General features: G+C 40.0%; 1 protein-coding gene across 3 annotated transcripts in view; it reads left to right on the top strand.

The window, feature by feature from the left end:
• Positions 1-13,864, top strand: part of FANCC (FA complementation group C) — an 86,243-nt gene that overhangs the window by 52,833 nt on the left and 19,546 nt on the right. For all 3 annotated transcript variants that reach the window (XM_063129418.1, XM_063129415.1, XM_063129417.1), the window contains exons 8-10: positions 448-604; positions 5,921-5,973; positions 9,503-9,602. In XM_063129418.1, coding sequence (XP_062985488.1) covers positions 448-604; positions 5,921-5,973; positions 9,503-9,602 — 310 coding nt within the window. The remainder of the gene's footprint in view (positions 1-447; positions 605-5,920; positions 5,974-9,502; positions 9,603-13,864) is intronic.

The following is a 13,864-nucleotide window of genomic DNA, read 5'->3' as shown; positions in this document are numbered from 1 at the left end:
TATTGGTCTATAATTTATTTGCTCATTAACTATTCCAGTTTCCTAATGACTATGGGGATAATATGATAATTATGTGTAATTGTAATCTGGCAATTATGTTGACTGTAATAATGCATATTCTTTCCCTGTTTATCCCTGCTTCCTCCTTCCTCTCTTGTCTCCCAGTGTTGAATTATAGACTGCAAGCCATCAGACCAAGGACCTGTTCTCTTATACTCTGTAAAATGACATACTCATTGCTAATGCAGTAATAATAATAACAGCAGCAGCAACAACAACAGCAGCAGCAGCAATAACAACTCAAACTCCTTTTCCCCCAAAAATCTTTAGGCAAAATATATGGAAGCGTTTTGATAGTAGTTTGTGCAGTTCATTACAATTTTAGAAAGACATGTATTTGCTTTATAGCTTAGATGGAAGAGAATAGCATACTTCTTTTTAATACAGGAAAAAGATTTCCTTGTCTGAATCTGCAGTGCTGCAGTTGTGGCTCCGTCATCCTCCTAGTCTGGAGAAAGCATTACTCCGAAATATTGAGAATTTAATCTCCAGTCAGCTGAATTCAATGCAAGAGATGGCATGTCTGATAAAAGGTTCTTTATTGGTGAGTATGGCACGTTGGCATTAATAAAAACAATATGATTTTGGCCTCCCTATTGTACTAAAGGCCTCTTAAATATTTCACAAATACACAGTTCATATAAATTTAAGAGCAAGCAGTCTCATGGCATTTGTAGGTGGCGACTTGAGTTACGGTCCTTCCAAAGTGCCATTTTGACATCGGTGGCAAGGGAGGAGGGAGGCTGGAGGTGGCATTAGTGAGAACGCAAATAGCAGTATGGGCTTTTTTGCTACTCTTGCCAAGCAGCTCTAGCCGCTTGGGACAAGCCATGCCGCCAGGTCCAGACATCCTAACAAGCTACCCTCAACAACCCTACTACAAGCCATGAGTTCTCAAGGTGGCTTGTTTTCGCAAAACTATGCACGCTGAATCATCCACACTGGATCAACCACACTGGATCATCCACTCAGTAAAGCCAGGCTGATACAAACAAGGCTTGCAACCCACTGTGGCCTATTGTGTCATGCGAACCCAGTCCCTGTGTAATTTTCGTTAGTGATGAGCATACTTCCTGTTTTAACTTTTAAAAACCCAATATCAGCATTACTAACACTGATAGGTGAAGCACACTTTGGTAGAAAAAGTAAAAAGCAAGCCTCTTTACTTTTGGCTGAATCTGGGATTATTTGGTACTGAGAGCTGGGCCCCCAAACACAGGGATGCAGGCCTGGAAGTGAGGTTTCTCTCTCTTTTGTTTTGTTTCTTAGGAGTCTTATGCTTCCCTGCTCCTCCCCAACACTCAGCTGCCAAGAAACAAATAGATAAAATGGGGGATGGGGAGAGGGAGAGAAGAAACAACAGAATTAGTTAGTTTCTTTCTAACTAGTCTTCCCCCTAGGTAACAACCTTACTGTGCTCTCTGCTCTCACCATTCTGGTAGAAGGGGAGGACTACATTAGTTTTATCACTAGTTAAGGGAGTTCTGGAATTCTAAGTGCTTTTGTACCTGGGTTTCACAGCTATGTTGCTGAGTAATACAGTTTGCTAAGCCAGTCATGAAACCACTGTGGGAGAAAAAGAAGTCTGTAGGCACAAGTAATTGGGGTTTGTGTTGTGCATCTAGAGAGCCACAGCACTTTCAGAAGCAAAGATAAGATTCCTGTGATAACCCCCTAATTTAAGTTAAAATAGTTTAATATGAAGAAGCAGCCTGGACAGTGGCTGCTAATATGAGAATGATGAATGTATCTTCACTAGGGTTTTGTCTGAGTGATACAGCACAATTTTATGTAGCGGCATTTTGTAGGATACAGCGTAGAGGAGTATACAGAGCAGCCACTTTTTAAGTCTAGTCTTGGTAGTGGAAGACTGCTGTGCTTTATTATGGAAGAAATATGATATCCAACACTGTTATATTAGGGCTCCAAATGTAATTAAAGTGTGATGGTCTAGTAACTTCTAGTTTATGTGGTGTGCTGTTACTTATGTTTCCATCCCTTGGGAAAGAATGAAATTAGTAATGGAAATTCTATAGTTACTAGGAAGTATAAAAACAAAAGATAAGTGTTATACAGGTTGCACATAGTGAAACGACCTCTATAATACTATTTTGCCTTTCAGGACTTGGCAACACTAGTTCTTTTTCCAGATGGTAAAAGGTATATCCCTAAAAACATAGTGGTATATTCACCTTACCAAATAATTGTGCAACTATTTTGTGTGAACTGCAGTGCATGCGGGAGAGGAGGGGACACAGTATCCTAGCAACAAGTATCACCAACATTGATGGGCTCACGACTGCTAAATTCTGCTAAATTCACTGCTGTTCTGTTCTGTTCTGACCAATTCTGTTCTGTAGCATGAATGGGTGATGCTTGTGCAACTCTCCCAGAAGCATGGAAACTGTTTATATGATAGCCTGAGGAACTGAAGGCCCTGGCCCACACATGGAGATGATATCTGCTAGGATGAGCTTTTAGCTCAGTCTCCCAGATAATTTCCGCTGAGCGACCACACTTGGAACACACTCTGTTCTCAGCCTTTGATTTGAGCTGTTTTTTTGTTTTTCAATCTTGGTATCTCTTCTTCTTTGATGTCAAGAGGTCTGCTGTTGAGCCAAAGTATTCCGTCTAACCAGAGACAATCTCTTGCCCATTGGCTACAAGGAAAACTAGATTCAAGATTGGGTAACCTGGGAGAGAGATTATGGACAAATATGAGACTTAAGCCAATTTGGAATTATTTATCGCAAAGGCTTTTGCTCTCTTGTTGGGATGTATGCAATTTAGCTACAATGAAGGCTAGAGAAGGAGAGGAACGGCCAAGTGTCTCAGCTTGCTGATGGATGCGGCCGTTTCAGCAAGCATTACAATGGCGGAAGATCCCCACATTTCCCATCGTGGAGCCAATGCAGTTAGTTGCCCACTTGCTGAGAGGGATTGGAATTAGTAAAAACACATCCTGCATCCTGTCTGTGCATCTCAGATGGTGGCAGAAGTAGTAACTTCACTAAAGGGCTCTGGGGTCAAGAGAGCTGGAAGATATTTATTTATTTGTGTATTTATTTAAAATATTTCTTGGTCGCCTTTCAGGGCAGAAGCCCTCCCAAGGTGGCTTATAGCAATAAAATACATAAAAACAGTTAAAATATTAAAAGTGATAAAAACGTAGACACAGTAAAATAGTAATAAAACCAACAATAAAACCAGCAACAACAGCAGCAATACCATCAACTATTGCGGTCATATCAAGAAAACGCCAAGGTAAAATAATATGTTTTCAGGGCTTTCTTAAAAGCTTGCAGTGACAGACCTCTGACGCCGACTTGTTCCAGAAGTGTGGGGCCACTGCAAAGAAGGCCCTCTCACATGTCATCACCCACCTAACCGTGGGCCTCTCTTTCTGACCTTAAAGTGTGGGCAGGCTGATATGATCTTCTCTCTGCCTCTTGTTCTTCACTGAAACAGCTGCTGCCATTAGTCAGTCATTGCATTTGGTCCTTCTTTTGTCCTCTGACCACCCCAGTGTTCAGAACAGAGTTGGCTTGAGAGCATTACAAAGATGACTTCACCATAGATGCTAGGGGAGAGGGAACATAAGGCAGTAGCTCACTAGCTAAATATGTCCTGTAGCCTGGTGGAGTATGGGACTTCCTTTCTGCCCCCTTCCAGACCACCTATATAAAAGCTGGAGTGCAAGGACAGCTAGGGGAGTGCTGGGGAGGGGGAACCAGTCCGATTTTGATGGGCTTTAGGGTACTTTAAATAAAGTCACATCTCACTTTGTGCAGATTTTGTCAGACTTCTTGTTGGCTGCTTTTGATCTCGATTCCACTAACACTCTGCATTGCTTAAGAGATTTTCTGTGTTTTATTAAGAGCCCTCTAACCATGTAAACATTCACTATAACGTTCCAAGTTGAAAACTTCAGCATTTGAGATTAATGGCAGCTAAGCTTTAAAATTATTTTAATGAGATATTGTAGAATTGCAAAAACAAAACAAAGCCACCACCCCAAAAACCAAAAGAACACCAATGCACATTACACTGCGATGTAAGGTTGAAACAAAAAAAAAATCCATCTGACATCAGACCGCTGCTAACTAAACAATACTATTAGTTAATCCATACATAAAATCACTTGGCTCAGGTTCCAAAATGCATTTGATTTTGCAGAGCCTGCAAACTGTAAGTTTATACAGCGGCATGCTACAGAAGGTTATTTATTTAGTTGCTACATTTGTATCCCAACCTTTTTTTTTTTGCTCAAGATGCTCAATGGAGTTTTAGCTTCACAACAACTGTTTGAGGTAGGTTAGTTTGAGAAATAGTGACTTACTCAGGGCTACCCAAAGAACTTCACACTGAGCAAGGGCTTGAATTTCTTTATCCTATGCACAAGCTGAACTCTTCCCCACAGCAATGCTCTGGCTTTCTTGTCTGTTTTGTTGAATACTTTGCTATTGAAAAAGAAGTATTACTGTTCTTCGACATCAAAGTTCAAAATGCAGGACCATTGTCAAAGTACGGAAAATGCTAGGACTATTTAGTGAATGTAATTCTGTGGTATGTTAAAAAAAGAAGATAAAGTTCTTAACTTCAATGACCTGAAAAGCAGCTCTTCTACCCACCCCTTTCTTTATACAAATATGTGAAACTGAGCATGACTGCTACTATTTTTGCGTGAACGTGCTGCACGAAAGGAACCACATGTAGGAACACAGGAAACTGGCTTATACTGAGTCGGACCATTGGTTCAGTATTGCCAACACTGACTGGCAGTGGCTTCCCAGGGCTTCATGGAGGAGTTTTCTCTGCCCCACCTGACGGTCAACCCTGGGACCTTCTGTGTACAAAGCATATGTCCTACCACCGAGCTACAATTCCTCCTACCTATATCTTGTTATTTTAACCCATATCCACACAATTCCCCTTCAGATGATAGGAATTTGGAGATGACAGTCTTCAACAAGCTGTAAGTTGTTTTTCACAAATATGTAAGAGAGCCAGCTGTGAATACTCATGAACACTAGGTGGCATACATTTAATATGACAACTTAAATGCAAGTATATGACAGAAAATTGAGGAGTACAATGTGGAAATGAGGTGCCAATGAATCCTTTCAGTATGATAGTGACATGTGAGGAAAACTGAGAAGATGTTTAGACTAATAGCTCTCTTTTCCCCTTTATGCTTTGTGAAACTGTTGTAAAATGTATCCAACAGTGTTCCAAATCTGTATTCACTGTGAAGCTGCCTTGGCTACATGGATATGTCCTTTGGGCTTGTACTATGAGCACTTAAGGTAACTTTCCTCTTACCATGAAAGTTGGATGGACCATTTGTCCTTGCTCAGAGTTTCAAGCTGTTTCAACTGGCTATGAGGACTTTTTGAAAATATATTCATCCTGAAGCTGGTTTTCTTAAAACAAGCTTGAAATCAAGCTACTTTCCAATTACACCTTTCTAAAAAAGCAAGTACATTTTTGTATTGTAAATATTAGCATCTTGGTGAATGTTGATGTTTTCCAGCAATTCCTAACTTTGAGGAAGAAAAACAACAACAACAACTTGGCAATCACTGATAAATTTCAGAATGAAACAGAGTCTTAAACTAATGACCAACTTACTGATACAAAATGTCATTTACCAAACCATATTGATAAACATCTCAAACAAGTTTCATGACGTCATCATTTCGGACATGTCCTTGTCTCTTAAGAATTTTATTATGTAGACTTTTTAGCAATTTGGCTAAGTCAACATCGAGAGCTGCAGAGGAAATCAACTATTGTCTGTTTTGTTTATGATAGAAATTTTGTCTAAACTAAGTGTTTGTTTTCATCTTATTTTCAATAGCACCAAGCTGCGTGTCATCCAGCTATCTTCAGAACTGCTGATGAAATTTTCAAGTAAGATTGCCTACGATTTATGGGGAAGGGTTTTATCTATCTAACTCCAGTGCTCAGAACATATGGAACTGTATTAGCAACTTAAATAAACATTTGAATTTTGCTTTGACTTTTGGTAAGGGTGCCTGAGCATTCCCATCTTTTAAATATGGTGGTACATCTTTCAGATTTGTTATTAATGTCTTCATATTAAGAATGTGGCTTGGAGAATCACACACACAACCTAGTCCCTCTGTTGGCAATTCAAGGCCCAGAACTAAATGCAAGATTTTGCATGGTTGATAATGGAAGAACCCTGACTGCTCCGGGTACTTGTGATTTTATCACAGCATTGTTGTTTTTCCCTTTGACGCTCAAGGAACCTGAAATCCATTACATTTAATAGATTTATATTTTCATATTAAACTTTAAGCCATTTTACAGTACAGACATTACAAAGCAAATACAAACTCAAAAACTAACCATAAAAGCAAAAGTTAAAATTGACCACTTAAGAACAGGTTTTTAAAGTGCTGGGTATCATCTATATGCTCCATGGGGAAAAGGGTTCTACAGTACTGGGGCTGCATAAACTTGTGTCCCAGCCTAGTAGATGACACCAGAGAAGCCTTGGTTGTCTTTCTTAATGAATGGAAGGGATCATATGGGGACATTTAGGACTTTTAGTGCTTTAAAGGGTGGAAACCAGCACCATTATAATCAGTTTGGTGGCTACCTTGCCTTAATACTCACCTCTACTGTGAAGCAGGCTGCGGTGTTCTGCATCAACTGGAGCTTTAAAAACACTATTATTATTATTATTATTATTATTATTATTATTATTATTATTATTATTATTATTCATAATGAAACAACTAGGGCTGAAAAGTGTAGTCAGTTAATAGGTTAGCATAATTAATTAAGGACTCATGATTAATTGGGCAGCAGATTTTTTAATGACCTGTTGGTTTTTAAGTACTGCTATTAAAAATCTGAAGTGCTGATTTCTATAGTTTCCAAAGTTGTATTATTTGGGAGGCAAAACCCCTCATGTTCGAATGGCTTTAACACATTCAGAATAAATCTTTGTATTGCATTATCTTCCTTTCACAAGCAAGAACCTTTCCCAAGGAGCACTATATGTAGGGTGACCATATGAAAAGGAGGACTGGGCTCCTGCATTTTTAACAGTTGTATAGAATTTCAGCAGGTGTCATTTGTATGCATGCAGCACCTGGTGAAATTCCCTCTTCATCACAACAGTTAAAGCTGCAGGAGCTCTGCCCTCTTTTGTATCTGGTCAAGAGGGCAAGACTCCTACAGCTTTTAACTGTTGTGATGAAGGAATTTCACCAGGTGCTGCATGCATACAGGACACCTGCTGAAATTCCCTTTTCTATAGCACTGTTAAAGATACAGGAGCCCTGACCTCCTTTCCATATGGTCACCCTAACTATATGTAACTATTGTAGACACTGTTGAAGGGGTTGCATTGTAGTTATAATAGCTTTGATAGTTTTAACACTGCTGATAATCTTCAATGGTGTGGTTTATTTATTCCTAAAATATAATTATTTCTTAAGGTTATCATTAGATAAATTTTCAGTACATCAAAGTAACCTCAAGCAGTATTCATAAGTTACCACAGGGTGGCTTCAAATCATTTTTTGTGAGTTTTTACTTTTGTTCTTTTTCACAGAATTCATACAGTTGCCTTTATACCATTACTTTTTAAGCAGAGTTATCCTGATTTCACATTATTAAAAAAAGTGCTAGTTTAACAACTCGATTGTAATTTATTTTAACTACCGATTGCAGATTATTGTTAACTGGCCATTGTTTTCACATTGTTATTTATCTGCAACCAATGGCAAATTAATTGCTCTACAGTCCATGGGAAGACTGCTTTTGGGGACCTTTCAAGTCGTGTTCATTCTGTTGTATTCGTTCTGTCTTTGACTGCTGATGGAGACAGAATGAACACGACTGCGGTCTTGTAAAAAAATATCTAGAAGGTTTTAAATTTATAATTACTTCAAAAATTAATTTATTTCATTGTACAGCTCCTGACAAAGGATCTCTGGATCCGAAACACTGAGTGTTGTACAAGTTTGGTTGAAAGTTTTTTCGAACATTTTTATATTTCGGATAAAAATAAATTTCATAGCACCAGAGCTAGTAGCCTTTTTTTCTTATAGCCTTTTCATGGTGCTTTTTCCCTCTTTTTCCTCGAAGCCCTCTTTCAGAACCAGCATTCTGTGCTACCACTTCCCTCCCTCTTCCCCCATTTCCCAAACATACAAAGTTGTAGGGTGGGAGAGAGAAACCTGTATTAGTGAAGACTGGAAAAAATGGAGAGATCATTCTAGGATTCCATAATTCCAGCCCACAATGGAAACTTTAGAAATGTTTGGAAGGTCCATTGTTCATAGGAATCTGGAGAACTGCAGTTTTTTTAAATTCCTCATCTTCTCTTAAAAGTATTTTTCTTTTTAAACCACAGTTCTCCCTGGCCATGGAGACTATGGCCTAATCTACACCAAGCAGGATAGAGCACTATGAAAGCAGTATATGGTATGTGTCAGTGGGCCCAACAATTGTCCTTGCACTTCAGTACTGCTATAAAGCAGTAGTGTGGCTCCTGCCTTTTATATGCTGCTTTCATACCGCTTTCATAGTGCAATACCCTGCTTGGAGTAGATTAGGCCTCTGTCACTGCATACAGGAATCATGGCTTAGCTCTCAGCTTTTAATGGAGAGGGAAGAAAACCAGCAGCAACAGTGGAGAAGATCTTCCAGCCCAAGTATTTCCAAGATTTTGAGAACTCTTGGAAGTAAACTCAAGTTTTCTTAAAGAAAGCCTGGAAAGGGTGAATGAGAAGAAAAACACATCTAAATGGTTTACAATCCCATACAAAGAGTTATTGATATCTATTGTATACCTGTAGCATTAATATGATAGCTAAAATAATGGGGATAATGAGGATTAGGAGAAATTAAAACATTTAAAACCAGAGCCAGGGGAATTACCCAGTGGTTTTGGGAAGGTCTGTGGATGCACCAAACAATTCCATGAAAATATGTTTTCCAGGCTTGCCTGGATGACAATAAAATCCAGACCAGTGTTCTGCTTTTTCCTCTTACTGCTTTTCTCCCAAAGCTGAATTAATTGCTGAATTAATATCCCACATTAGAGTATGTTGAATCTTAGAAACTATCTACACTAATAGCCAGGTACTGCATTTACAGTTGTAGCTTGAGGGTTTGCAGTTTCCAAAAATAATGCTGCCAATGTTAGGTTGACACTAGATTTGTTCTAACAGCAAAGATATTGTAGAAGGGTATTTATGTATTCATAGTCAAAAAGAGGCAAAGTGAAGTTAGTGTTTTCTTCATTTCCCAAGTTGACATAATAGGTCCATGAGTTAAGGACACAGCTTAAGGCATGGGAATAATGCTCTCATTAATTTTTTTCATTCTCTCAATTAATGGCTGTGTGATTGGCACACTCATAATCTGACCTGTCATAATTAAACTTTTCACTGCTCAGGAATGCCCTGCTGGAAACTGATGGAGCACCAGAAGTAATGACTATAATGCAGGTGTTTACACAGTGCTTTGTTCAAGCATACTACCAGAACAATAAGCAGGTTAGTCAAGTTCCATTTTTTATTATTTTTGAAAAAATTGAGGTGCTTCAAAATTTAGTATAAAAAGAACAATTTTAGGTTGCAGAATGCTAAAAGAATATAATGAATGAAATAATACTTTTCTTCTATAGTAAATGGACTCCAGCATAAATTTGAGAGTTTTAAACAGCATCAAATATAAGTATGTGCAAAGCCAATATATTTTTTTCAGCCCACAAGTTACTACAGCATAAATCTGTCTTGGGCCTGAAATGGTGCAGTAACTTTAGATGTCTGTTTGTAATTCATAGGCATCCCTACTGGTGATTGATCTGGAGAAATTCTCTCTTTCTCTCTCTCTCTCTGAGCTCCATTAGACCGGGGTTGGGGGGGGGGCAGGATCACGCTTGCCTCCTGTGGCTTCTTTGCCCCCATTTTCATTGCTCGATGCTTCCTCTTTCTCTCAGGGAGAGGAAAGAGGAAGTAAAAAGTGCACATGGCCCATTCAGAGGTCATCTTTATTGAGCTGCTTCTCCTGCATAAAGCAGGAATCATAGAATAGCAGAGTTGGAAGGGGCCTACAAGGCTATCGAGTCCAACCCCCTGCTCAATGCAGGAATCCACCCTAAAGCATCCCTGACAGATGGTTGTCCAGCTGCCTCTTGAAGGCCTCTAGTGTGGGAGAGCCCACAACTTCACCAGGCAACTGATTCCATTGTCGTACTTCTCTTAACAGTCAGGAAGTTTTTCCTGATGTCCAGCTGGAATCTGGCTTCCTTTAACTTGAGCCCTTTATTCCGTGTCCTGCACTGTGGGAGGATTGAGAAGAGATCCTGGCCCTCCTCTGTGTGACAACCTTTTAAGTATTTGAAGAGTGCTATCATGTCTCCCCTCAATCTTCTCTTCTCCAGGCTAAACATGCCCAGTTCTTCATCGTGGTCTCTATGCATCACACATATGGGCTTTGCGCCTGCGCAGAGACCAGACCGGAATCTCCAATAGCTTAGGGAAACGTTTTTGGGCGGGAACCCCTCCCCCGCGCTACCACGCATGACCACGGGGTTCCCGCCCTTCCCTCAGTTCTTCGTCGTCCGCATTGTGCACAGACCTAGAAACCGTATTCTCTCCAGTTATCTTTAAACCTAATACTTATCACTAAATTTTCCTCGTATTCTTCTTTCCTCGTATCCTTCTTCGATTCTCTTTTCCTACTTTGCCTAAAAAAGTCTCTCTTCATAGGGCTTTGTTTCTAGACCCCTGTTCATCCTGGTTGCCCTCCTCTGAACACGCTCCAGCTTGTCTGCGTCCTTCTTGAATTGTGGAACCCAGAACTGGACGCAATACTCTAGATGAAGCCGAACCAGGGCTGAATAGAGAGGAACCAGTACCTCACGTGATTTGGAAGCTATACTTCTATTAATGCAGCACAAAATAGCATTTGCATTTCTTGCAGCCATATCGCACTGTTGGCTCATATTCAGCTTGTGATCTACAACAATTCCAAGATCCTTCTCGTTTGTAGTATTGCTGAGCCAAGTATCCCTCATCTTGTTGCTGTGCCTTTGGTTTCTATTTCCTAAATGTAGAACTTGGCATTTATCCCTATTAAATTTCATTCTTTTGTTTTCAGCCAAGCACTCCAGCCTATCAAGATCACTTTGAAGTTTGTTTCTGTCTTCCAGGGTACTAGCTATCCCACCCAATTTTGTGTCATCTGCAAATTTGATAAGCGTTCCCTGCACCTCTTCGTCCAAATCATTAATAAAAATGTTGAAGAGCACTGGGCCCAGGACTGAGCCCTGCGGCACCCCACTCGTTGCCTCTCCCCAGTTTGAGAAGGTTCCATTGATAAGTATTCTTTGAGTCCTATTCTGTAGCCAACTGTGAATCCACCTAATAGTTGTTCCATCTAGCCCATTTTTAGCTAGTTTGTTAATCAGAATATCATGGGGCACTTTGTCAAAAGCTTTGCTGAAGTCAAGATATCTGACATCCACAGCGTTCCCACAGTCCACAAGGGAGGTTACCCGATCAAAAAATGAGATCAAATTAGTCTGACAGGATTTGTTCCTGACAAATCCATGTTGGCTTCTAGTGATCACCGCATTGATTTCAAGGTGTTTACAGATTGACTTCTTTATAATCTGCTCCAGAATTTTTCCAGGGATGAATGTCAGACTGACTGGTCTATAGTTCCCAGGTTCCTCTTTTTTGTCCTTTTTGAAGATAGGGACAATGTTAGCCCTCCTCCAGTCGTCCAGCACCTCACCTGTCTTCCATGATTTTGTAAAGATAATAGACAAAAGTTCTGAGAGTTCTTCCGCTAGCAACTTCATTACTCTAGGATGCAGTTCATCGGGCCCTGGAGATTTGAACTCATTCAAGGAAATTAGGTGTTCTTTGACTATTTGTTTATCAATCTCAAATTGCAATCTTGCCCCCTCAACTTCTGCTTCACTTTCTCCAGGGGGGTCATAGACCTGCTTTTGGGAGAAGACTGAGGCAAAGTAGGAATTGAGCACTTCAGCCTTTTCTTTGTCATCTGTTATCAATTTGCCATCCTCACTAAGCTGTTGAACCACCATTTCTTTCCTCTCTCTTTCCTCCCACGCATCCTGCACTCCTTTTCTCTTTAGGCTCATTTGCCATGGAACCTTACTTATCATAGTTCTGAGTTTATTAAAATCAGCTTTCCTAAAATCCAGAGTACGTGCATGGCTACACTCAACTTTTGTCTCCTTCATAATCAAGAATTTAAGTATGACGTGGTCACTTTCCCCCAGAGTTCCCGTAACTGCCACTTTATCCACTAAGTCATCCCTGTTGGTCAATATCAAGTCAAGGATTGCCGATCCTCTAGTTCCTTCCTCCACTTTCTGTAGGAGAAAGTTATCACCCACACATGTCAGGAATTTCTTGGAAGGGCCGCTTTTGGTAGTATTTGTCTCCCAACAGATATCAGGGTAATTGAAGTCCCCCATCACTACTACATCACACTTCCTTGAAACACTGGCAATTTGTTTCTCAAAAGTTTTGTCCTCGTCTTCTCCTTGATTGGGTGGTTGGTAGTAGACTCCAATTATCATGTTCTTTTTATTCTTTGCCCCATTTACTTTAATCCAGACGCTCTCGACGGGGCTCCCAGTCTCATCCGCCTGTATTTCTGTGCAGGGATAGGTATTTTTAACATATAGTGCAACTCTACCTCCCTTTCTATTTCTTCTGTTCTTTTTGAACAAGTTATATCCTTCAGTTGCTATATTCCAGTCATGGGAGTCATCCCAAGTTTCAGTTATACCTATCAAGTCGTATTTGCCTTCATGTAATAAGAGTTCAAGTTCATTCTGTTTGTTTCTGGGCATTAGTATATAGACATCATATATAGACACTCTGGGCATTAGTATATAGACATCAAAGACCATGTGTTTTATAGTCTGGCTTTGTTCCTACATTGTTGCGGACACTATTTTGGAGATAGCGGCAACTTCTGTGTTTAAAATAAATCAGACTTACTGGAGTGTTTTTTTGTGGCACAAAGAAGGCAGGAGGCAGTTAACGTTGTGAGAGGGACTCGCGAAAATCTGTGAGTGCCCAGCAATAAAACACTCATCTGATGGATCTCTCTCTCTCTCTCTTACCTTCCTCTCCCCCGTAATCAGTTTTTTAAAAATAAATTTAAAAAATCCTCATCTCTCCCAGAGTTTGAATGACTCCTTCCCTTCCCTCCTTCCATGACACATGGAAAATCTATAACTGAGCTCATTGATCCTTTCATAGCTGAAGGTTTTAACTTCATTTACTATCTATTTTTATATACCTCTTGTTTAATATTGATAGTGCTATCAAGATTGCTCCTTTTTGCATTAGGCATTTAACGCATCTGTGCTCGACAGACAAAACAAACTTTGAAAGAAACTTTCAGACTGGGCCACGTAATCTTGTCAAGCTTGTCTCCCACACCAGTTTCTCGTTTCAGATCATCCAGGTGCTGCATTGGGGTTTCCACACTTTTGTGGGGACTGTTGCCTGGTGAAAGGATGTATCGTCAACTTGGAACTTCTGCAATAATCATCTCTAATTAGCATTGTGATTAAATCTCTCTTTTAGTTTCAAAGGATATGAATTAGGGTTGAAATTGCAGCTGTCTCAGTTAATATGTTCAGATGCCACGCCCATGGATTTTATACAGCTCTGTTTACATGGCAATAGCACATTTTGCAGCCTCAGGGTGGCGGGGGTGACTGGGTGGGGAACTTAAACCAAGATCTCACACCCTTCAAATG

Source organism: Elgaria multicarinata, chromosome 6 (genome assembly GCF_023053635.1).
Source record: "Elgaria multicarinata webbii isolate HBS135686 ecotype San Diego chromosome 6, rElgMul1.1.pri, whole genome shotgun sequence".
NCBI lineage: Eukaryota > Metazoa > Chordata > Lepidosauria > Squamata > Anguidae > Elgaria > Elgaria multicarinata.
Note: the sequence above shows the minus strand (reverse complement) of the source record. Positions and strands in the feature narration are given on the sequence as shown.